This window comes from Dipteris shenzhenensis, chromosome 18 (assembly GCF_047967505.1).
Source record: "Dipteris shenzhenensis isolate YYH24624 ecotype China chromosome 18, Dip_SZ_1.0, whole genome shotgun sequence".
Taxonomy (NCBI): domain Eukaryota; kingdom Viridiplantae; phylum Streptophyta; class Polypodiopsida; order Gleicheniales; family Dipteridaceae; genus Dipteris; species Dipteris shenzhenensis.
The window spans coordinates 6,102,144-6,127,620 of record NC_141613.1 but is presented as its reverse complement, the minus strand read 5'-3'; the positions used below and the strand labels follow the sequence as shown (position 1 = coordinate 6,127,620).

General features: G+C 46.2%; 1 protein-coding gene across 1 annotated transcript in view; it reads left to right on the top strand.

The window, feature by feature from the left end:
- The window catches only part of LOC147890734 (intraflagellar transport protein 57-like), a 264,145-nt gene that overhangs the window by 7,167 nt on the left and 231,501 nt on the right, over positions 1-25,477 (top strand). Inside the window, exons 9-10 of the mRNA XM_087389811.1 lie at positions 8,482-8,739; positions 15,967-16,107. Of these exons, the coding sequence (XP_087245937.1) occupies positions 8,482-8,739; positions 15,967-16,107 (399 nt within the window). The remainder of the gene's footprint in view (positions 1-8,481; positions 8,740-15,966; positions 16,108-25,477) is intronic.

The window sequence follows — 25,477 nt, the reverse complement described above, 5'->3', positions numbered from 1 at the left end:
CCCACTTCCTCCCCTCCTCTCCCTCTAAGCCCGCCACCTCCCCTCTCAGCCCACCACCTCCCCTCTCTACCCGCTCCCCCTTCCTTGCTCCCCCGCTCCCTCTACCCCCCTCCCCTCACCCATGCCTCTACCCTTTCCCCCGCCTCTACCCTTCCCCCGCCTCTACCCTTCCCTCTGCCTCTACCCTCCCCCTACCCTTCCCTGCCTCTACCCTTCCCCCCGCCTCTACACCCCTCTCCTCTACCCTTCCCCGGCCTCTACCCTTCCCCCCGCCTCTACACCCCTCTCCCCCTACCCTTCCCCCCACCTCTACACCCCTCTCTTCTACCCGCTCCCTACCCCCGCCTCTCCCCCCCCCGCCTCTACCTCCCTCTCCTCTACCCCTTCTATCCTCTCCCGATCAGCTGCCCCCTCCCCTCTCAGCCCGCTCCCCCTTCCTTGCTCCCCCGCTCCCTCTACCCCGCTCCTACCTCAGCCCTCCCTCTTTCCCGCTCCCTACCCCTTGCATTCTTTTTCCTTCTTCCTGTCTCCCCCTTCTTCCTTCTCCCGCAGCATTTTTTGGAGCGGACGGAGCCTCAAAAATGTCAAAGTCGGCCTCCTCACCTCGATTGGCGATGGATATTCCGTCAGCCAATCCTACTCCACCTCCACCGGCCGTGAAAACTATTACTTTTTCTAAAGATGAGTTGCAATACCTCAAGAAGGACATAGAGATTGAATGCTCTACCATGTTGCTTGCACGCATCTTCTGGTCTCACCCTTCCACGTCCCAAGCTAGAGACTGGATGCTTGCGGCTCTCCCACTAGACCTCAATCCACGATTGTTAGACATTCATCTTCTGGGACGAGGTTTTTTCCAGCTGTTTTTGACACTCTAGAGGCTGCGAGCACAGTGCTCAAAGCTGAGTTTTTACACCTCGGACATAGGAAGATCTTATTTGATGCCTTTGATATTGGTTTCGACCCAGTGGAGGCAGATAAGAAAATCTTTTCGCTCTTCATCAGATTTCCTAGGCTTCCCCAGGTTTACCATCGACTTCTTTCTATTATTGGGGAGCATTTTGGTGCGGTTGCTAAGATCCCACCCCTCCTTGGGTTGCCATTGACTGCAACAGAGGCAACCAAGGCTGATGGGGTACCTAGAGTTAGGGTCCTCTGTAAGGATCCTAACCTCATGATGGACCATGTTATGATCCTTTTTTCGCCAGAGAGTAGAGAGTGCAGGCAGGCAGATTTTGAGGAGTTGTTTGCTCTTCTAATTTCTGAAGAGCAGAGAAATGGTGGTGCATCTTCTTCGGGAGGAACTTCAAAAGAAACTGTCTTCTACTCAAATGCTAGAAGAGGTAGAGGCAGAGGTAGAGCAGGCCAATCTGGAGGCCGTGGTAGAAATCAAAATATGCAGCAAACTCAAGAAAACCAGTCCTTTGGAGGAGGACGTGGTAACTCTAGAGGCAGGGGGAGAGGCACAACAGACAAAAAACCAGTCAGTCTTCTCAAGCTTGGCTATGGCGACCTCGTGCAACATTGCGCCCTTCCTTGGTGGAGGACCTTCTCTAGTATAAGGCCTTTCTTCCTGCATAAAAATCCCCTTGAATAGAGCTATGAGCTGTGAGACTTTCACCCTCCAAGTTCAGGCCTCTGTTTTGGACAGTTTTGACAATGTTGTGAGTTTGATGCTACATTAGATGCTGCTTTAGCATTTATGATGTTTTAAAGTGTTGAATAGCATCAGTACAATTGTGGCTACAGCTTCCCTTTAAGTTGCTATACCTGGATTTACTTGGAATACTTTCATTTAGCCACCTCTATGAAGCATGCAAGTTGAAGCATCATTTCCATTTTGTTTTGTAGTATGGAATTTGGTTACAAGTCTTTGCTACACTAAATGCTTGTACTTTGAAGTTTTTCAACTCTTTCTAGCCTTGTGAGAGAGTAGACACTATCCATTTTGGGTTAGACCCTCTCATGGCTACCTTCTTGGGGATATGGATAAGTTCAATGGTAAAGGGTTTCACACATGGCAGATGAAGGTTAAGTTTGCATTGATGAGGAAAAACCTCTGGGGGCTTGTCAAACCTGCTTCAACTTCTTCTTCAACAGCCTCTAATGCTGGAGAATCCTCAGCTCCGACACGCCCAGCACGAGATCCTGCTAGAGAGGAGAAAGCATATGGCATCATTGCTCTTGGCTTAGGAGATGACTATATTCATCACATTTCTAATTTGGAGTCTCCTTCTGAAGCTTGGCAGAAGCTTGATATTATTTTTGGTGCTAGCTCTCACATCTCAAAATTGTCACTTAAGATTGCTTTCTTTGAATTGAAGATGGCTAGCAAAAAGAATATGTTATGTCTTTTGTAAATCACCTCTGATATGTGTTTTGACTATCCCATTTTTGTGAACCTCACACCCTTGGGAACCCTTGCTAGCATGAGATCCTAGCCATAGATTTATCCTTAACCACCATGAGATGGCATGAGAAACTATGAGACTAGATGTATCCTTGACACTGCAAGAGGCAACCCCTTGAGGGGGGGTATGTTGGGATAAGTATGATCAAGGGCTTGCTCTATGGTGCATGTGTGCATCTAGGGGAGTCACATGTGTGTTTGTGTGCGTTGTAAAGGCACATCAAGTGCTATGATGTGTCTAGTTTGTGTGACCTAAGTGATGATGTAAGACAAAGGCAATCCCATTGATGTAGGGACCGATTCCCACTGATGTAGGGGCTGATTGCCACTTATGTAGGGAAGGTATTACCTTCTCCCCCTTTCTATAAGATAGAGTTCTCTCTCTCACAATCCATAATAGAGAACTACCATCTTTCTTTCATTGTGCTCTCATACCTCTTGCAAGATGCATCTATTCTATCCTACGGGATTCTACAGACCAGTGAGTGACAACCAAGCAACTAATCCCCAGGTCATGAAGAAGGGTGCTCTATGAAAAATGCAAAGTATCCTAGCAACACCCTTCCAAATCGTCCTCACTTGAGTGCACTCCCAAAGGCAGTGCTGCACTGAATCAACTATTGAGTGGCATCGAGGGCATGTAGGGTCAGCCCCGGACCTGGATCTCCACAGGTTCACTGCAATCCCTCCATGAATAGTAAGCCAGATGAATAACGTGATTTTCCTATTCCTAAGGGATTTCCAAAGTATCCTCCAAAAGTTTTTCTGCATCTCTATAAAAATTTGAAAAGTATCCCAATGAGGAGCTCTAGAGGGCCTCCAGCCTCTATAACTGAGCTGGAATCTCCTGGCATTTCTGACCGTGTAATGAAAGAAGGGGATGCTCTTCTCTCGGTGCCCTGCATCTATCCACTCCCATTCGCTTGGATCCCACTGCAAGGAACTAATAGGGGAACCTCCATACAACCAAAGCCTCCAAGATCCAATAGCCAGGAGAACGGAGTCTGGATCAAGATACCACTGTGAGTCTCTACCCATCTCCATGTATCTTGCAATCCTGATAGGCTGAAAAGGAGCCTCCAAAAGAATGTCTTCAGAATATCTGTGGAGTCTTCCTCCTACATGAACCTGAAAGACAAGGGTATCCTCATGTGTATCCCGCAAGGCTATAACTTGCAGAGGGATACCTGTCCTCGAAAAAGCCCCCAACCAGGTGGACTTTGAAATAGGCAAATGGTCTGTATCCATCCATTCCACGGGTATGGCTGCATCTTGGCTACACTTCCTCTGAGGTGACTAACTGAATGAGCTCTCTGATCCTCTAGAAGCATCCTAAAAGCTTTCCAAGCACCCACCATGGATGCAAGTCCCAACTCCCATCTAGACCACTACATATAATGTGACATGCACAGTGATCTGCCATGCTCATCTAGTATGCAATCATTCCACATGACGGGCTGCCTGTCAATTTCTTCACAAGAGGAGGATGAAACTCTCCGAAGAAGCTGCTGTCCCAAGCTTTCAAAATGGTAGCCATGAGAGGGTAGGTAGGAGATCTAAAACAGGCTGATGTAAAGATCCATCTAGGGCTGTCCATCCAATCTCCTCCCTGAGAAGGTGTGAATGTCTGTATACTACGTAAGAAAAAATCCTTCCATGGCTCCTGACCAGGCATCAAACCTCTGACCACCATCTTGCAGAGCAAGTCTCTACACTGCAAGTCTAGATCAATAATATTGAGGCCCCCTTTCTCAGTGGGTCTCCCAAGCCACCCTGGCTATCACATCTAAAGTGCCGTCTAGTCAACTCCACAAAAAATTCCTGATAGGTCTTTTGAGCTGAGCGATACTGCTTGTAGATGGACACCAACAAGAGCAAACAAACCAGGCTGTAGCCAATAGTACCTGGTTTACAACCACCACTCTGGATGCAATGTCAAGTCTGGCTGAACTCCAAAATAGGAGTTTCCTCCTGATGCTCTCCAACATGGGAGCGAACTGCTGTGCTGGAGAAATGCCCACCTCAACCTGGCATCCAAGATACCTAACGGAGACACCTCTCTAAATTCAAGTAAAGCCAATATCAGCACCCCAATCTGGAGTGTCCTCATCACTAATCCAGAATCCATTGGATTTGTTCCAGTTAATGTGAGCCTCTGCTGCAATGCAAAATAAATCCAAGGCTGTTGTCCTGAAAGAGGTGAGTGTCTGTGGAGTGGCATCCAAAAAAATAGCCGTGTCATCTACCAGCTCACTGTCCAGCAACTCCTCTTCCTGTCTCAACGGAAGTCTCAGCCCAAAAATATCAGCTTGAACTCTGATATAGAGGCTCATAGCTTCAGCCACAAATAACAATAGAAAGGGGGCTAGAGGGCATCCCTGTCGGACTGATATGGATATCTGAAACCTGTCTCCCCTGACTCCACCAATGAGTACCTAGACCTGTAAAGAGCAGAAACCCCTCTAATCCACAAATCTGAAAATCCGAAGCGAAGAAGGGTTCCCTCTAGAAAACCCCAATCTACCCTATCATATGCTTTTTTGAAATCCAAGAGTAGAATTGCCAGTCTATGGCCCTCATGCATAGCCCACTCAGAAGCCTCCCAAAATGAGAATATGTTATCAAAAATGCTTCTGCCATGGACAAAGCATGTCTGTGTATCTTGTATAAGATCTGGCAGGATGGGCTGCAATTGCAGGTTGATGGCTTTTGCCAAGATCTTATACAAAGTGCCTAGTAAGGTGATCGGTCTCCACTGAGACACTAAATTTCTGCAACCTCCTTTTGGGATAAGATGAATGAGACCCTCCGAGAGTGAGTCCGGCATCTCACCCGAGTCCCAAACACCCTGCAGGGCTGAGGTGATGTAAGCCTCATCTCCTACCACTGATGCAGCCGAATCTGCAGGAGACTCGAGCACGGTGCCAAATGCCCAACCAATGGAGGGGAGGATGGCTCTATACTCCTTTGGGAGCCTGGGAAGCGAAGCGTAAGCGGAAAACGGGGAACATGGTGTGTCGTCCTCCACTGTAAAGCCATGGTACCAAGGAAAGAGGTACACCAAATGCAAGCCAAGGAGCATGGGGCTCTGCTCCACAAGTGTCGAGGTAGTATCGGGGGAGCTCAGGTGGATGAGGAAGACACCTCTTCCATAGAGATAGTGACCTCCTAAATGTGGTCACCCTCTAGTGCCAAGCTCACCTGGATCCACTCTCGCACCTATTGCCTGTGGGTGTGAGGCCTACAATTCTGCCCACAATCGCCTTGAGGGACTGAACTGCTTGTTGTATCTGTTGTTTGTTAGCTGGAGAAAAAAGGACCTTAACGGCTGTGGGATTCGAGGATGTTGCCATAGAGCCCCTCTGGCTAGACCAAAGGTCACCACCAAGATCTTCTTCCTCCTAACAAACACAAATGCTCCTCCTGCTGCGAATGAGAGGAAGGAAGGAGAAGAAGAGGCGGAGAGGAGGAAGAGGTGAGGCGAGGGGGGATGGAAAAGTCGGGAGGGAGGTGGTGGAGAAGAGAGGTGGAATAGGAAGAGGCGGGGGGGCAGCGTGAAGAGGCGAGGCGGAGAAAGCAACCGGGGGGGGGGGGGGGGTCGGGAAAGGGAGCGCAAAGAGGGCGGGAAGGAGGAGGAGGGGGAGGAGGCACAGAGGGGGGCAGGGAGGAGATGGAGGAGGCGGAAAGGGGCAGAGGTGGAGGTGGGGGCTGAGGCAGAGGTGGAGACGGAGAGGGGGGTGAAAGTGGGAAGGAGGTGGGAAGGAGGCAGTGAAGTGGGGGGTGAAGGCAGGAAGGAGGCGAGGAGGCGGTGAAGTGGGTGGTGAAAGTAGGAAGGAGGCGGGGAGGCGGTGAAGTGGGGGGTGAAAGCAGGAAGGAGGCGGGGAGGCGGTGAAGTGGAGGGGTGGAGGGAGAAGGAGGTGGAGTCGGGGGGGGAAGGCAGAATGAAGGTGGAGAGGAGGGAGACGATGGCGGAAGGGCATGGGTTTTAGTCTAGTGTGTCCTATGGATGCCATGTGTCGTATTCGGAGATATCGCATATGCACTTTGGTATTCTAGTGTCTATTGTCTAGATTATATGAGGTTGTATTTGTGTTGTGTGATCATATGAGTCAACATCAAGCTTTCTCAATGTAAGTCCTTCATTGATTTAGTACTTCATTTCTCATTTAGTTATTTCCATTTCCATTTCTATTAGTTGCATTCTTTGCTTTCCTCTTCATTTTCCTTGTACATACAATGATATGGTGGTGTAGGATAGTCTAGGACTTAGTCTATTTTGGTGTGTAGTACTTGGGTACTATATCTACCAAGTACTTGTACTTCACCATTGACAAACCAAGGTCAGACTTGTGGCAAAAAACTATGGGTAGTAGAAAGGCATAGATTGAGCTCCCGCTCCTTGGCTGCTCCCGCTGCCCGACCTGCCTACCGCCTTCTCCCTCCGCCCTTCCAGCTCCGCCTCTGCCCTTCTCTCCGCCTCCTCCTCTGCCTCTACTCCGTCTTCGCCTCCTCTCTGCCTTCTCCCCATGATCTTCCTAGGCTACGGCTATCTGGAAGTACCCTGAATATCCGTCACACAAGCTGTACATTTCATGACCCGCCACTTTATCAAGAATATCATCCAGAAAAGGCAGAGGATAGTGGTTTCTCTTTGTCACTACATTCAAAGGCTTGTAATCGACACAAACTCTCCATTTGTCCACACCATTTGGCACTATGACCCCAAAAAGCCCACACCTACCCTAGATGTGTACAACTATGTGCCTACCCACAGCTATATACAGTGCTCAAAAACTTGATACAGATTTTGTCCTATCAACGTGAAAAGGAGCCACGAAGGAGGGGGGCACCATGATCGAAGGCACCATGAAGGTGGGAGTAGGGTGCCACAATAAGGGAGCTGCCAAGGAGGCGGTAGGCGGGATGAAGCAATTATTGAGGAAAAGGGCGAAGGCAGGAGGAGAAGGGGGGGAGAGAGGTAGGGAGGGAGGGGGGTTGTGTAGCTAGAGAGGGAGAGAGGTGAGTGAGGGGATGCAGGAAGAGGGATGGATGTCAGCAAGGGAGAGGAGATGGAGGGAGAGAGGGGGTGGCAGGTAGGGAAAGAGAGGGGGCACAGCTAGGGATAGAGGGGTGAGGCGATGGAAAGGGGGGGGGGGGACTGTAGCTAGGGAGAGAGGGGGGGGTGCCATGTAGGGACGGAGTGAGGAGAGGGGCTGGAGAAGAAGGGGTTGGTGAAGGTACATGGTGGAGAGGCAGAGAGAGAGAGAGAGAGAGGGTAGGCTTGGGAGAGAGATAGTCATACTCAAAGAAAGACATAATGAAATGGAAATGAAATACCTAGAGCAATGAACCAAAATGAAAGTACTCACATGTAGACCAAAGAGATTGTAGGCTTGATACTTGATTGATTTGACACTAGACAAGTACAGGTCTTTTATAGAACACATACACACATATGAACACCAATGTTTATGGGATAACTCCCAATGTGACACGTGGCATCCACAGGACACACTAGATAGAACTCACACTAGAACAACCAAACTGACTCATCTTGACTCCATTTCCTAACAGCCCCCCCCATGTGGAGGAAAGGTGAGTGACTATTGGAATGGAACCAAGGACAGAATATGACAATGACAGTATCTACTACTTTGTGCAATGTCTGAGCTAGACATGGCTCTCATGCTAACTCGGAGGCTGAAGGCTGAGCATGGTTCAAAGGTCGGACTAAGCACTCACATGGCTTTACGTCCCAAACATGACTCAGAGGCTCATGTCTGAGCATGGATACATGGCCAACTCAGCGGTCTAGAAAACCAATGCACCAACATCATAGAACTCATATGCTACGCCTTAAATTGACTATACCATACATGTGTTGCATCCTCCCATGACGATAGAAAGATGTGTAGGAAGGCATGCTCGTTCTCCACACCTTTGGCTTTGCATGGCATGATAAATTTCCTCACATGAGCTTCTTCATCCTCATGGAGGTGACCTTTGAACTTCTAAGTCTTCACGTGGACCTTGTTGAGTAACTCAAGAAGTCTAAGATGTTTTTTCTCCAGGACTGAAACCACCATACCTAGCCCAGAAGCTGAAGCGGGTGTCAGAGCTGAAGGGCCCCCCAATGGAGCAGTACTAAATCTGGCTACCATGGAGACATACAGTGGAGAGGCTGATGAGGCAAAACCCTGTGCAGAGGATCACACTAGTGAAGTTACTACTGATGTAGCCATAGAGGAAAGAGACGGTAGTGCATATGCTATAGGCAGTACAGTTGCAAAAGTAGAGGGTGATGCACTTCTGAGGAGCCCTTGTCCTTAGTACTTTCCTCTTTCACCCGTTCTCTGCTTTGTACCTCTTCTTCTCTAGAGTCTCGATCTGACTACCAAGGATCTTGTTGGTCTAGATCGATGAGAGTTTCGATGAAGTTACTTGCTTGGGCTACTGCTCCAATAGGTTCACTTTGTGCTTGCCCTAAGGACTTACACGAACTTCTGTCTTGCGTAATGCTTTTTGTATCGAGTTCGGGCGGCCATAAGTCTCCTCTTCACTCTCCTTAAGTACCTCCTAGTTCTCTCACTAGCTCCTTTTAGGATATCAGAACTACTCGGCATAAGAACTCTCTCCTTGAGGACCGTAGAACTCCACTTTCCTCTTGCTACTCAACACCAGTAGTGTCCCACTGTGATCGCCATAAATTGTTTAAGGGAGGGAGTTCGTATCCCTTACAAAGGTGTTACTGGAGGCCAAAGGCCACTAGTGTGAGAAGCATGGGTGTTGTAAGCTCTAATGCAGTGGATCACGTGAAGTGCACTATGATGTGTGGGTGTCGTAGGTTGTAATGCAGTGAATCGCGTCGTATGAGTGCACTATGCAAAGTGACGGTCACATTGGAATGAGAAGTCCACAAAATGAACGCAAGGCAAGTTTCGGGGAGACTAATGAACAATCCCCATATGCTAGGGAAACAGAAAGAATGAGAGAGACGACTAGGTTGGCCGAAGTATACAAACCACTATTTGCCAAAGAACATAGGCCTATCTTTATAATGGACACAAGGCTACAACGGGCAAGCTCGTAGCTCAAGTCTCTATCTTCTCCATGCACTCTCCTCTCAGCGAGCTCGTAGCTCCAGCCTCTATCTCTCCCCACACTCTCCTCTCTCTTCTCTCTCTCAAATGCCGAATGTTGAATGCTAAATGCTAAATGCTGGATGTTCTCTCCTCCCCCAATCCTCCCCTTCTCCTTCATCCTCAACCATGTGCCTTGGAGGGTCCCTTCCCTCGCTAAGAATCTCTCCCCTTTCTCTTGATTGGTGATCCTCCTATTTGCTTAGCCGTTGGAGATAGCCGTTGCGCCGTTGGCTCTCTTAATGGCTTGGGCGGCTTCCTGCCTCACCAACCTCTTCTAGTTGGGGTGGTATAAATACTCCATGTGCATGTGAGCTAGACCACTACACCACTGAACCAATGAACGACATCTTCGTCATGTGCAGCTATTGTTAATGCCCCTGATTGCTCCATGTGCATAGCTCGAGGTGAGATCGCCCTGGGTATGGTAAGTTGACATATTGTTGACATGTGTCGACGCATGGTCGACGTGTGGTTAACACCTCACGACATATGGTTGACATGTCAACACCTGGTCGACATGTGGTCAACGCCCTGACGACATAGTGATTGCTTGAGAGTCTCTCTATCTGCAACAATACCCTACTTGTACACTCGATGGCATGGGTAAAGAGGGCTTCAAACGGGGGGAAATGTATTTCCTAGATTTTCTTGTGCCTCTTTATTGCATGGTACGTGATTTTTCAGCGAGCTTTTTGTTGCGAGCTTTTTAGGGAAGTTAATAAAACTTGTGAGCTTCTTTGACATCCCCCTCCTACACATTGCAAATCCCTAACATTTAATGGGTATATTTAATGAAATTTTGATAAATGTTGATGTATTTTTTAAAATCATAAATCTCAGTTGATATATATTTTTAAAACATAAATCTTAGTGTACCATGACCATTACTAACACTCCTAAGTAGTGTATAATGCTCTTAGAAACAAGGATTATTTTTTGATTTTTTTTCAAGAAAATTACTTCATGAAGTATGAATGAAGACCGCAAGAGCAAGCTCAAATGCAGGAGTACATCATGCTATGCATGAGGGAAAAAAAACAGCTCAAAAGGTACTAATAAAAAACCAAGGCGGAGGCTGAAAATGCCACCTCAACCCTGAGGGAGATTCAGAGAAGAAAGGACACCCTCTCCAAACTCTGAAAAAAGTAACTCTCCTGGTAGGGGCTGCTCTGGAGGATCCCTACATGCTCGCCCATATGGCCATCAGAGTGTGTACTATGTCAGTCCAAATACTGGCCATAGCCTGGGAAGGGCGAACCTGGATACCCTCCATCGCCTCTGTATACCTGGCTCTCCAAATATGCCAAGCTGCAATGGTGGCTAGAATCTCCCAAGTTGTGTCTACTGAGGCATGAGCAGCTCTGAAAGGAGCGAGGGAACATTCTGGAGGGAACAAGACTCCATTGAGTGTCGCCGTACAATGAGAGCTGGATTTGGATCATGTCCCTCGAAAAACACCTGAGGGCCCGTAAGAGATAACCAAGCTACTAAACCCCAGGTCATATAGAAAGGTGTTGTATGAAAGATACTGAAAATCCTAGCAACACCTTTCCAGATCGTCCTCAATCCTAGAAACAAGGATAATGATATAGATTAGCAACAAAGTTCTCATTACATTAAATTTTTTCCTTTGATAAGTGTTGGTACATATCCAATACGAGCATGATCAGATTCTCAACGTATATGGTGATGAAGGCTATTGATGAGCTCTCTTAATGCAATGATGTATTTAGTGACCTTGATGCCTCTAATGAAGCCCTCAATGTTTAAATGAGAAATTCTAGTATCATCGGATAAAACCTTTGGAAGCTCTAATTTCTTTGAAAAAATTAACACTTTTTATATATGCATAACTTGGAAATTTTGACACTGGAAATGAGCTCAAAAGGCCCAAAAACCCTAGAGTCTCGGCTAGAGCATGCGCTAGCGTAGACTCTAGCCAGATGCTGCAAGTGCACTTTTTTCCTTGTCGAGTTTTTTAAAAATCGTCGAAAGATATCCATATTTACAGTCTTTTCCAAGATTTTTGGGCCTTCTAAGCTCATTTCAGGTGTGAAAAATGCCAAATTATGTGTGTATCAAAAGGTTGGATTTTTTGCAAAGGATTATACTATATATATATATATATATATACTTTTAACCTCATATGCAATCCTTGATATCTTGACCATGAGGTATATCGAGAAATTGATAATTGCATATATAGGTATTTAGGATTTATACCAATAAATTTAATGTCCATGTAATCCATAGATATAGCCTAATACCTAGGTGCAAATGTGTGAAAAAAGTTTGCATACTCTCCAAGAAGCCTGAAAAGTTCATGAAAATTTTCCTTCCTTTAATGTAGGATCCTTGGTCTCTTTGGAGTTGGAAGATTGTGTATGTGTGTGTGTGTGTGTGTTGGGTTAAGGGTGGTGTGATTGGGGATCTAAAAACAGCTCGTAGATTTTTTTTTAAAGCTCGTAAAATTTTTTCCCCTATAGCATGCATGTGCCATAGTCATCCATCCATGTATGCATATGTATTATACATACATATACACAAGTACATAATATGTAACCTCCTATTAAAGAAACAACCAAAGCATAGTACTCAAGGTAGAATCTACAAGCATTTTTTAATTTTCATATCTTGATTAATTACAATCCCAACAGGCTCACCGAGTGTCCTTTAAGGCCCTGGAGAGCTGCTGCTCCTCCCCGTGAAGCTGCTGCCCCTCCCTCACCCTCCTCCTCGCTAGCCCCCCCTCTCCCTTCCCCCCCTTGCTGCCCTCTCCATCGCTGCCCTCTCCCTCCCCCCCTCGCTGCCCTCTCCCCTCCCTTGCAGCCCTCCTTTGCTGCCCCTCCCTTCCCCCCCCTTGCTGCCCTCTCCCTCTCCCCTCGCTGCCCTCTCCCCTCCCTCGCAGCTCCTCTCCCTTCCCCCCCTCTCTGCCCTCTCCATCGCTGCCCTCTCCCTTCCCCCCCTCGCTGCCCTCTCCCCTCCCTCGCAGCCCTCCTTCGCTGCCCCTCCCTTCCCCCCCTTGCTGCCCTCTCCCTCTCCCCTCGCTGCCCTCTCTTGCTGCCCCTCACCCACCCGCCCTCTACCCCTCCTCCCCCTCGCTCTTGCTGCCCCCCCTCGCTCCTCCCTCTCTCTCCCCCACCCCCTCCTTCACCCCTGCCTGCCCCTGCCCTTCCCGCCACCCCCCTCCCCTCTCGTCTGCTGCCCCTACTTTCCCCCGCCCCTCTCCTTCCCTTCCCGCCCCCTCCCTCCCTCTCCCCCGCCCCCTCCTTTGCCCCTGATCGCTCCCCCCTCCCCCCCCGCCTTTTGCCCTTGCCTTTTTCCTCCCCTCCCGCCCCCCTCCTTTGCCCCCTGCCCCCTCCTTCACCCCTTCCTACCCCGCACCCCGCCCTCCCTCTCCTCCGCCCCCTTCCTAACCCTCTCTTGCCTACCCGCAACTCGCCTCCCTCTTCTATTTTCCCCTCTCCACTTTTCTTCCCCTTCTTGCGCCCTTGTTCCAGGGTGTCCTAGGCAGCATTTTCACGGACGGAGTAATTACAGTGTTTGAATCGGCCTTTTCACTTCGATCGGCGAATGGATCCCCATTCAGCCAATCTTCGTCCACCCCCACCGGCCGTGAGAACCGTCATATTTTCAGAAGACGAGTTGCAGCAGCTTAAAAAAGATGTAGAGCTCGAGAGCTCCACATCACTCTTCGCATGCATCTTTGGGTCACACCCTTCCAGATCACAGGTTAGAGACTGGATGCTGGCGGCATTACTAGGAGATCTTGCCCCACACCTTAGGGATATTCGACTTTTGGGATGAGGATTTTTCCAGGTTGTTTTTGACTTCCATGAGTCCACAGCCCTTGTTCTCAAAGCTAATCCTTTGGCCTTGGGTTCGAGGAGGATTTTTCTTTTGCCCTACACCTTGGGCTTCGATCCGGTAGAGGAGGACAGCCAGGTCACATCTCTGTTCATCAGGTTCCCTGGTCTTCCTCAAGTCTACTATCGAATTCTTGGTACTGTTGGAGCCACTTTCGGAGTGGTCACTGAGATCCCTCCCCTTCCTGACATGCCTTCTTCCTCGGCAAAGCAATCAGAGCGGACGGGGTGCCTCGACTTAGGGTCATTGTCTCTGACCCTAACATTCAGATGACCACATTATGCTTCAACGTCCAGATGGCTCTCTCTTTCGACAGAGAGTCGAGATCACAGGTAGACAGGACCAGTGCAGGATCTGTAGGACACTTGGGCACTTTGCTAGAGACTGCTTAAGGAAGAGAAAAAGACCCAAGAGGTCTTTTGGTGCAGCTCCTTCACGTACTACCGCGACTGCACCTGTACCATGCACTTCAGGACCACCGAGAGCAGCAGGGCACCCTGCTTCGTGCACCCCAGGACCACAAGGGGCAGCAGGGTGCCCAAACCCCGCAGCACACCCAGTACCATGATGGAGAGCGATTAGAGTGGCTCCTTTACCTCAGGAGAAGACCTTTGATCAGGTTCATACAGACGCCATCCAGATTCCAGAGATGGATATTGCTACAGCCCCCGACACTACAGTTTCACATCAGGAGCGGCCTTCAGATGCCCCAGTCACTTTGGTTTCAGATCACGAGGGGGCTTCCGATACTTCTTCCCCACAGACTGTTCCTACCACAGTCAGGACAATCGAGGGAGTGCATGCACAGATGAGGACTCCAGATCCCTTTTCAGCCCCACCACAAGCCTCCTCAGCCCGCCACAGGCTTCCTCAACCCCCAGCCCCAGTTCTGCTGATAGAGGCCTAGCAGGTCCTTCTCATCCATCTTCCATGAGTGCAGGTCTTCTTCGCACTCCTCGACCAGACTTGCTTCTCAAGAATTCTTTTTCGACTGGTAGATTCGGCGACTTTCATGGATGAGAAAGAGTTTGTGTCTTCCACCTTAGGGGTCCCGGTCATTGGGATTCCTTTTGATAGGGCCTCCCCCTCAGCAGGTGTGGGGATCCTTTCACCTGTTGAGTTTCCTACCCTCAGTAGTGTTTTGGCCTGGGGGAAGCTGGTCTCCTCTACTAGGTCGGGTTATCCTTTCCATCCAGCATCCTCCCGTCGATGAGGATAGTCAGTTGGAACATACAGGGCCTAGGCGGAGTTCCACACCATCGCCGTAGGCAGCTGATCCGGAATCAGCTTCATCCAGGTGTCACTGGAGGTGCTATTGATATCCTTTTTATCCAGGAACACAAGTTGGATGTCAATGATTGTGCTAAGTCTGGGAAACTGCTCTTAGGATATACCTTCTGGTCACCTACTATGGGCACAAGGGGAGGTACTTGCATTTCGGTCTCTCCTTCTATTTTTCCCTTGGTCACTGGTCATGGTATTATCTCCCCCTCTAGAGCTCAATGGATCATTATTTTGGTTGGAGGGTGTAAGATTGTTCTTCTCAATCTTTATGCCCCCAACAACAGAGGGGAGAGGATCTTTTTTTGGAAGGAACTATTCTCTTGGGCCCCATTGCAGATTCCTGGATCATTGGTGGTGATTTCAACATGGTTGAATTACCATCAAACAAAAAGGGAGGCAAACAGGGTGGAATTCACTCTTTGGAGAGGGCAGCCTGGGATGCCTTTCTCTTTTAATACAGTGGCAAGGACACTTGGTTTGATGATGCCTTTCATGTTATGCCTGTTACGTCAGCCATAATCCTGGAATCGTCTAGTGTGGTTATGGTGAAGCAGGAGACCAGAGGGCTCGATAGTCCTTGCATCAATACGGAGTGCATAAGTAAGGCCTAAATGGGCATAGAGACTCTAAGGTCCAAATGGACACATGGCGCTTAAGAGAACACCATGTGACAGGCACTAGGCTAGGAGGGAGGATTCCAGAAGGAACTGAAAAAGGAAGTAAGTTCAAGTGACTCTCAGGAATCCGTGGCTGGGTGGTCTAGCGAGCAGAGGCCCTCTTGTTCAGGTAGCGTGACATTGGTATCAGAGCCAGAATTGATGAACTGCTGATGCTGAAGTACTGACAGCCAAAAAATGGGTGGTTGCACGCTTTGCGAAACAGAAGTTAATGGCAATGGTCCTGCATATAGGAAGAAGAATCCGCGAATCGGTGCAACAGTAAGCATAGCAGGTCTGAGCGATGGTGCAGCCTTTGATTATTTTTAGAACCATAGTGGGACACGAGAGCATTTACTACTGGTATCGTTGTATGTGCGGCCGTGCAACATTTGAATAAAAGCATAAGGAGATCCAGAGCTCTAGCCTTGAAGGTCCAACGCCACAGCTCCAAGCTCAGAGAGAATCGAGACTCCAAAGATTCGCTAGAGACAAGTTTTAATGGATGCTCCAAGCCCAAGGTTGGGGGCTTCAAAGTTCAGCTTGGAGCATAAATGCGCCTTCAGCTGTCTTCGCACAGTACACTTGGTGTGCACTGCCTATGCAGTGTCTATGAGCATGGAATAACTACACTCATTAGCTGGAGCGATGGCGTAGAGGTTCTGTCTGCAGAGTTTTCGACGCCCGAGGTTCTGTCTGTAGAGCTTTCAACGCCCAAGGTTCCGTTTGTAGAGCTTTCGATGCCCAGGTTCTGTCTGCAGAACTACAGAGAGTCGCCATGCCATACAAAGGTTTTATAACCTTTATAAAAGCCACGTCATTCGAGATCTCCCATAGCAAATGCCACGTCATTTAAGGTCTCCCATAGTCTTTTTAACCTCTCTAATCCTCTATATCTTTAAAGAAAATCCTAAGGTCCATATCATTCCTTTAGCCTCACCAAATTAAAGAAGAAGATCGAGGCGAGGATTTTGAGACCGAAGAAAGCACAAGAGGTCGGAGTTAAAAGAAGATTTTAGGGATCGAGTTCAAGGAAAGCGAAGGCAAGATCAACAATCAAAGAAAGCAAGACGACTTTCAAGACGAATCCAATGCCTTGAACAAATACCAGGAAAGTGGGCATCACATTTTTCTATCTGATATAAAGCGCTTTGCTTTACATTTTCTGGAAAATATATTTTTTTAAAATGACAACTCTAGAAAGGGGTGGTATGATTAGGTAGGCCGAGGAAAGGGCTAGAAAGGGAAAAGCAATAGTTAGAGAGGAAATACATGAGGAGGTACAAACTGAAACTCAAGAGGATAATGTAGAAATGGAGGATATTGATTATGGTGATTATGGAATTCCATATGCGGAATTCACTAAACTTGAAACTCGAACGCAAAATATAGAAACACAATTAGGAGTTATCAGTGAAACATTAAAAACCCTAACTGAAGCTATAACTAAGATAGCCGATTCTCAATCGGTATCTATTACTGAAAAATCACCGATTCCTCCTAATCAAGTGGAGAGGTCTACCTCTCGACTTAGAGAAACCTCGAACATCCTTAAGGACTCAAAACCGCCAATTTTCAATGGGGAAGAAAAGGAGCGTAATAAAGATGCGATTAATACGTTCTTGCAAAAATGGCAAGACTTTCATCGACTCAGGAATACACCTCCTGAAAATCAAGTCATGGAAGCAAGTCTTTTCCTTGGAAATAAAGCCTATAAATGGTGGATGAGCCTCAGGGAGAGTGATAAAATTCCTAGATATTGGATTGAGTTTGAACAAGCCTTCCTAAAAGAGTTTTTACCAGAAAATGAATTAGAAAGAGCGTGGGAGGCTTGGGACAATTGCACTATGGGAAAAAACACTCTAATCCAGTACATAGCGAATTATAGGGAGGCAATCCTTAAGCTGAAGGGAATTGATGAATTCCAAAAGATAAAGGGTTTCGTGAGAGGTCTCAAAGACACTTATAAGGTTGAGGTGAAAAGAAATTCTCCAAAAACCTTTGAGGAAGCCATTAAGTATGCCCAAATATATGATGATACGACGGGGAAATTCAGAATTGGAACTTCGAAGCAAACAGGTTTTGTTCCAAAGTTCAATAAATTTTCCAATTTGAAAAGGAAGGGGCACTTTAAGAAGGAGGTTCCTCAGGCACCACCTAAGAAACCTCAAACACAAAATTATCCTCTCTTGAAGAAAGAGGATTATGAAAGGGCCAGGAGATTTTGCTTCAAATGTTTGGGCAAAGACCATGCTGCTTGGAAATGTCCTAAAAATAAACCAGCAGGAGCTAAAGCCCCAAATAGACCTCCACAAAAACAAGTGCATGCGGTGCAAGTGTTACCGCTTAATGGTACTGAAAAGTACACTGAGGTAGAGGTCTATCATGAGGATAGCACCCACATGTGCTGTCTATCATCGGCAATGTGGCAGCCCACCTTTGGTCCTCATGATTTAATGAGGATGCATGAAAAAATTAAGGGGCAAAGAGTAAGAGTGATGGTCGATGATAGTGCAACACATAATTTCTTAAACTACTCGTTAGTTAAGAAATTAAAATTGCCTGAGAGTCCCAGTGCCCATAAATATGTGGTCTCTTTGGCAAAGGGCAGTGATAAAAAAGTTTGGGACACCATGATATATGGTGTAGAGATGGATATTCAAGGCTATCAGGATGCCTTGAATTTCCAAATCATGCATCTCGACCGAACAGATGTAGTGCTTGGTCGAGAATGGCTGTATAGTCTTGGGCATAGCTTACAGAGGAGTTATCTTAATAACTCCATTATGTTTGAAAAAGAGGGTAGAGTCTTTCAGATTCAAGGAGAACATGATGTGCCTAACTCTCCTCTTATTTGTTCGATGGAATTGGAACGACTACTACACCAAGAAGAATGCGAGGTATATCTTTGTGAACTTACTTTTATTGGTGACTTTATGTCTTCTGCATCGGAAAGAAGTAATGTTGTTTTTTGTAATGTTAAAAAGCATGAGAGAAGTAGATCATAAAATAGATTTAATTCCTGGATCTACCCCAGTTTGTAAACCCCCATATAGGCTTAGTCAAACGGAGGAACATGAGGTCGAAAGACAGTTAACGAAATATCTTAAAAAGGGCCAAATCCAAACAAGTATTTCACCTTGGTCTGCCACATCCTACAAATCTAGAAGAATTACAGATATTCTTAGGTTTGTCAGGAATCTATAGAAGATTCATCCAAGATTATGCTAAGATTGCTGTTCCGATGACAGACCAACTTAAGGGGAAGGGAAGCACCTTCGTATGGGATGAACCTCAAAAGAGAAGTTTTGAAAAATTAAAGGTAGCTATAGCGGCAGCTCCTGTCTTAAAAGTAGTGGATCCCAATGAACCATTCGTGGTTGAGACAGATGCCAGTGATTTTGCTGTTGGGGCAGTACTTATACAAAAAGGTTGACCAGTAGCTTTTGAAAGCAAAAAGCTAGATCGTGCCCAACGGAATTACTCGGCATATGAGAAGGAACTATATGCTATAATCTATGCTTTAAAGAAGTGGAGGCACTATTTATATGGTGCAAAATTTGAGTATCATCTTTGATCAAGAAAGCATTAAATGGATTGCTAATCAGCCAGAGCTTAAAGGTAGAAAAGCAAGATGGGCTAAGTTAATGCAAGAGTTTGATATAAAATTGACATATAGGAAAGGAAAGTTTAATGTGGTAGCAGACTCTCTTTGCCGAATGCCAATTGTTAATGAATTGAGTTTTACTCAATTTCAGAATGATTTCCTAGAGTTCTTAAAAGGGAAATGTGAATTTGATCCTCACTTCTCTGAAATATGGAAAGCAATTAAAAATAGGGATTCAACTAATCGAGAGGCTTATACTGAGGAGTCGCATGGAAATGGCGACACACCACAAGTTTGTTATAAAGGAATCAAGTGGAGAAAATATACTATTGAAGATGGCTACCTACTCTACAAGGGCAGAGTATGTGTCCCGGATGATAATGACATTAGGCGCCAAATCCTTTTTGAATGTCATGATAGTCCGAGTGCTGGACACCCGGGAATTCAGAAGACATATGTACTTCTGAAAAGACAATTCTTTTGGCTTGGAATAGGTAAGGACGTCCAGGATTATGTATTGAAGTGCCAAAAATGCCAGGTCATTAAGGCTGAACGCCTTAAGGTAGGAGGTCTCCTACACCCATTGGAGATTCCATCTGGCAAATGTGAAAGTATCTCCATGGATTTCATTGTGGGACTACCTAGGACATAGAGGGGGCACAACTCTGTGTGGGTAATTGTGGATCGGTTGACCAAGATTTTGTTCCTGTCAGTGAAGATGCTAAAACTCCAGAATTAGCTAGGCTATTTGTGGAGCATATCTATAGACTATATGGGCTACCTGCCGGTATTGTTAGTGACCGGGATAGCAAATTTAACAGCCATTTTTGGAGGGCTGTGTTTAAGAGGTTGGAAACCTCATTGAATATGAGCACTGCGGATCATCCACAGAGTGATGGTCAAACTGAAAGGGTCAATCAAATAATTGAGGATATGCTTTGAGCATATGTAAATAAACGGCAAACTAATTGGGAACAGTATTTGCCCATATTAGACTTTGCATATAACAATGCCAAACATTCAGCTACAGGTTTTAGTCCATTCATGATGATGTATGGATTTTAACCTAGAGCCCCAATGATAGGGGGACTTGAAAAAGAGAAGGTTCAAGCGACCAAAGACTTTCTTGAGGATATGAATCAAATGCTTAAGTTAGCTAAAGATAGCATAAGAAGAGCTCAAGATAGAGCACGAAGTTACGCAAACCCCCAGCGTAGAAAGTTAGAGTTTGAAGTAAATGAGAAAGTCTACCTTAAGGTACATGAATCTTCAGAATCTCTAAAAACAGGTAAATGTCCGAAGTTGTCTCCTAGGTGGGCGCGGGCGCAGCCATCTAGCGGGCGCGATTGTGGACCATGCACAATACTTAAGAGGATTGGAGAACTTGCTTACAAATTAGCCTTACTTGAGGGATGTAGAGTACATCTAGTTTTTCATGTTAGTAGGCTAAAAAGAAAATTAGGAGATGATGATAATCTCATTGGAAATGACGTCCTAGTTGAACTTATTGAACCCGCATATTTACCACATGAACCAGAAAAAATTTTAGATACATAAGAAAAAGAATGCGACATACTATATGGAAAGAATGTCTAGTTAAGTGGGAAGATAGATCTGAAGAAAGTTCAACATGGGAAAAGGTAAGCAGTCTCCAGAGGAGGTTTCCCAATTTTGTTTTCGAGGACGTAAACAATTCTTAAGGGGAAGGGAATGTTACGTCAGCCATAATCCCGGAATCTTCTAGTGTGGTTATGGTGAAGCAAGAAACCAGAGGGCTCGATAGTGCTTGCATCAATACGGAGTGCATAAGTAAGGCCTAAATGGGCATAGAGACTCTAAGGTCCAAATGGACACATGGCACTCAAGAGAACACCATGTGGCAGGCACTAGGCTAGGAGGAAGGATTCCAGAAGGAACTGAAAAAGGAAGTAAGTTCAGGTGACTCTCAGGAATCCGTGGCTGGGTGGTCTAGCGAGCAGAGGCCCTCTTGTTCAGGTAGCGTGACAATGCCACAATCACTCGTGTACTCTTTGTTGAGCAGGAGATTACATATGCCCATCCATGCATGTATTGACGGATTTTATGCAGACAATTGGGCACTTGACAGGGGCGGATCTGTATGCATTTCTATTGGGGTTTCCACCTCAGATCATTTTCCAGTGGTATTGCAGATTCTTGAGCCTCATCGAAGAGGACGCTCTGCCAGTGTCAGGATTCCAGATGCTTTGTATGTAGAGGAGAGCCTCACGGAGGATATTTTACAGATTTGGGTTTCTCACATACAGGGTGGAGTTGTCCGCCCATCTCAAGTAGCTACAGCCATATCTGGAATTAGTGACTATTATCATACAATCGCTGAGTCCAAGAGACGTGAGATTCTCAGAAGTGAGATTGGTATACGCCAGCAGTTAGCGTCCCTTCAGAGGAAAGAGCAGAAGAGGCATCACTGATGCTTGGATTCAGGAGCGCCTTGCTGCAGCAAGGGCTCATATGCAAACATCATTGGATCAGAGAGCAAAAAATGCCTTTTATGCACGGGAATCATTTTGGATTCAGATGGGTGGCAGGGTCAACAAACACTTCTTCTCTACTCATGGGCCCAGACATAGTAGAGATAGTGTCTCGCAGCTTGTTGACTCAGACGGGGTTTTACAGTCAGATCTGGATGCCGTTATGCGTATAGCCTCAGAATTTTTTGCATCCCTTCTTATTGCAGATCTGGGCACACATGCCATAGATGATGCCAGAGAGGTTATTTGGCAGTGTATCCCTGTATTGGTGAAGGATGAGATATATGGTTCTCTGGATGCACCTTTCACCAATGCAGAATTCAAGACTGCATTGCTTGCCCTTCACAAGGGCAAGTGCCCAGGTTCGGATGGACTTACCCCTTCCTTTTTTATTACTTTTTGGGAGCAGATTGGTGATCGCATTACATCAGCCCTGTAGGGCGTGTGGGACTCTGGTGAGATGCCTGATTTACTTACAAATGGTCTCATTCATCTCATCCCAAAGGGGGGGAATAGGAATCTAGTGTCTCAGTGGAGACCCTGTTGAGATATCGAGCTCCACTCGTGATATGCCAGGGTGACCGTTGTGTATTTATGTCACCGACTTGTTAGCTGGAGATGCGGTTGGTACACCGCCCACGAATAATAGTTGGATGACAGCTATCCTTATCTACTCTAGTTTGTGGCTCAGTTAGTATGCCACCTTAGTTAGTTGAGTTTGGTTTGAGACCCACATATAGGGTTCTTCTATTTCTTTGTACTAGAGTTCTTTTGGCTTACACAACTAAGAAGAGAAAAACTGTTTTCAGCCTCCACCTTTGTGTGTATTCCCCCATTGTGCATGTGAGAAAGCCGCAAGTGAGACTCCTTCCCTCTCTCCCATAATCTTCACATGGTATCAGAGCCTTGTTCGTGGTAAGGAGCTCAAGAAAGCAAGCCAAGTTCGTGGTGTCCTGCTAAGAGGACCAGTGTTGCTTTCCTATTTCGAGTTTGGGAGCAAATCTCTGCAGGTAGCACAGCCAGAAGTGCAGGAGTGCACTGTTTCAGATTGAGACGCCCTTCGCGGTGTGGCGAGAGCGCAGTATATGCTGCGGGAGTGGGCAAAGCCCTTAGTGACTTTATTTTTCTGATTTGAGGCCGTTTCGGGGCCCGTTTTGAAGGCGGAACTTCTTCGCAGGCACTCAGAAAAAGGCCCTGTTTTTTGCTGTGCGACCACTGCGTGGCTAGTCGGTGGAAAGGTGCCGCAGAAATTGCATCGTATGCCTGTGTGCAGAGATATTGGGAGTTGCAGATTCATGCCTATTGCCTGTTGATGCAAAATCGTCACTAGGAAGTGACTGTGTGGTGAAATACCACTCTCGTCGGTTTTGCAAATCTGCCCGTGTGAGGCAAAAGCTGTGTTTTTTGCAGTGACAGAATATTTTGCAGTGTTCTGTAATGGCATCTGATTCTCTTTCACAGATTGTCACTGAAAAGCTTGACAAGAACAACTTCCAAGCATGGAAGTTTAGAATGACGAATTTCTTGATGGGAAAAGGCTATTGGGAATTCATTACAGGAAATGAAGAAGAACCTGTTCTTCCTAATGTTCCCAGTCAACATGAAATGCAGGCATTCAAAGGATGGCATGAGAGAGCCAGGAAAGTTATGTACTGGCTGTCTATCAGTATTTCGGACTCCATGATTGTGCATATTCAGGATGCAAATACGCCAAAGGAGGCATGGGATACTTTGGCAAAAATGTATAGCACAAATACGCAAGCCAGGAAAATGCAACTCAAACAGGAGTTGCACAATGTGCAGAGAGAAAATTTGAGCATAAATGACTACCACATGAAAGTGAAGAAAATTGCAGATGCACTTGCTTCCATTGGGTCGCCAGTGGATGATGATGATTTGGTTTCTGTGACCTTGAATGGTCTAGGAAAGGATTATGCACAGTTCCGGACATCCATTGCCGTCCGTGAAAACTTTCCTGATTTTGAGGAGTTGATTGCTCTTCTAATTTCTGAAGAGCAGAGAAATGGGGGTGCATCTTCTTCAGCAGGAACTTCAAAAGAAACTGTCTTCTACTCAAATGCTGGCAGAGGTAGAGGCAGAGGTAGAGGAGGCCGATCTGCAGGCCGTGGTAGAAATCAGAATATGCAGCAAACGCAAGAAAACCAGTCCTATGCAGGAGGACGTGGTAACTCTAGAGGCAGGGGGAGCCAAAGAGGCCGTGGTGGATGGCAGAGAAGCCAAAATGCAAACAGCAATGTTGAATGCTACTATTGTGGCAAAATGGGTCATATGGCTAAGGATTGCTATAAAAAGCAGAATGACATTATGAATGGAAAATTGCAGCAAGGCAATTATGCATCCTCTAGTAGACAGGGTGATGACAGAAATGAGCATTTGTTTATGGTGCAGCATATGACAAATTCTGTAACAAGTGCAGAAGAAAGCAATGATGTGTGGTATGTTGACTCGGGTGCGTCAAACCACATGACAGGTCACGCTGAATGGATGCAGGATGCAAGAAAAATGGAAAAACCAGGATTTGTGGAGACTGGTAATGATACTGCACATCCTATTGTGCAGATTGGCAAAATTCCTTTGTCTATGCAGGATGGGAAAAAGAAATACTTGTCTGATGTATTTCATGTCCCGAACATCACCAAGAACCTGGTTTCTGTTGGTCAGATGGTTGAGCAGGGCTTGCAGGTCAGATTTAATTCTCATGGATGCTTTGTTGAGGATATGAAAAATAATGGTCACTTGATAGCAAAAGGAAAGAAGAAGGGCAGGATGTTTACGTTGGATGCAGACATGCCTGAATTGAGTGCAGCAATGTTTGCACATGGGACCGGTGTAGTTGCAGATATTGATATCTGGCACAAACGCATTGGTCATGTTAATATACAGCGACTTAAATCAATACAAGCCCAAAATATTGTTGTAGGATTGCCTAAATTCAAGGTTGCAGAAATGCACAAGGTTTGTGAAGCCTGTCAATTTGGGAAACAGGCAAGGAAACCTTTTCCTAGGCATGTTCAAGAGAGTAAAAAACCATTGGAATTAATCCACTCTGATGTGTGGACTACAAAAGCTGCATCTATTGGAGGCTGTTACTATTTTGTCACATTTATTGATGATTTCAGCAGAAAACTGTGGGTGTATTTTATGAAAAAGAAAAGTGAAGTGTTTGGACACTTCAAAGCTTTCAAAGCTATGGTTGAAAAAGAAATAGGCCTGCAAATAAAATGCCTAAGGTCAGACGGAGGGGGAGAGTACCTCTCAAATGAGTTTGCAAGGTTCTTGCAGGAGCATGGTATAAAGTAGCAATATTCATGCAGTCATACCCCACAGCAAAATGGAATTGTAGAAAGAAAAAACAGGCATATTGGAGAGGTATCTCGGGCTATGCTAAATGAAAAAGATCTACCAGATTATTATTGGGCTGAAGCAGTTGCTACAGCAGTCTATATAATGAACAGGACTCCCACTGCAGCAATACATGGCATGACGCCAGAGGAGATGTATACTGGTAGGAAACCAGATATTTCTCATTTGAAGATTTTTGGTTGCATTGCCTATGTCCATGTGCCAGATGAGCTAAGGTCCAAGTTGGATCCAAAAGCTGAGAAGTGCGTCTTTATTGGTTATTCTCTGCAGCAGAAAGGGTATAGATGCTATAACCCTTCTACACGTAAGTTCACAGTGAGCAAAGATGTTGTTTTTGATGAGATGAGCAGCTGGTATAAACCAGTAAATGTGATGATTGATGTAGATGCACAAAATGGTAATGCTGCACAGAATGCACAGCAGCAATCACAAAATATCAGTGGACCTGGAGTGTCCTCTACCAGTGGTTCACATACTTCGCCATGGACAGGCAGATTGAGATCAGGAGAATCCCCTCAAAGCAATGCAGAGAGTGGTACGCAGGTATCACGAAAAGGGAAAGAGAAGGTAGATCAGCCCATGTATGATGTGAATGCAGGTCACTCTTGTGTGGATGG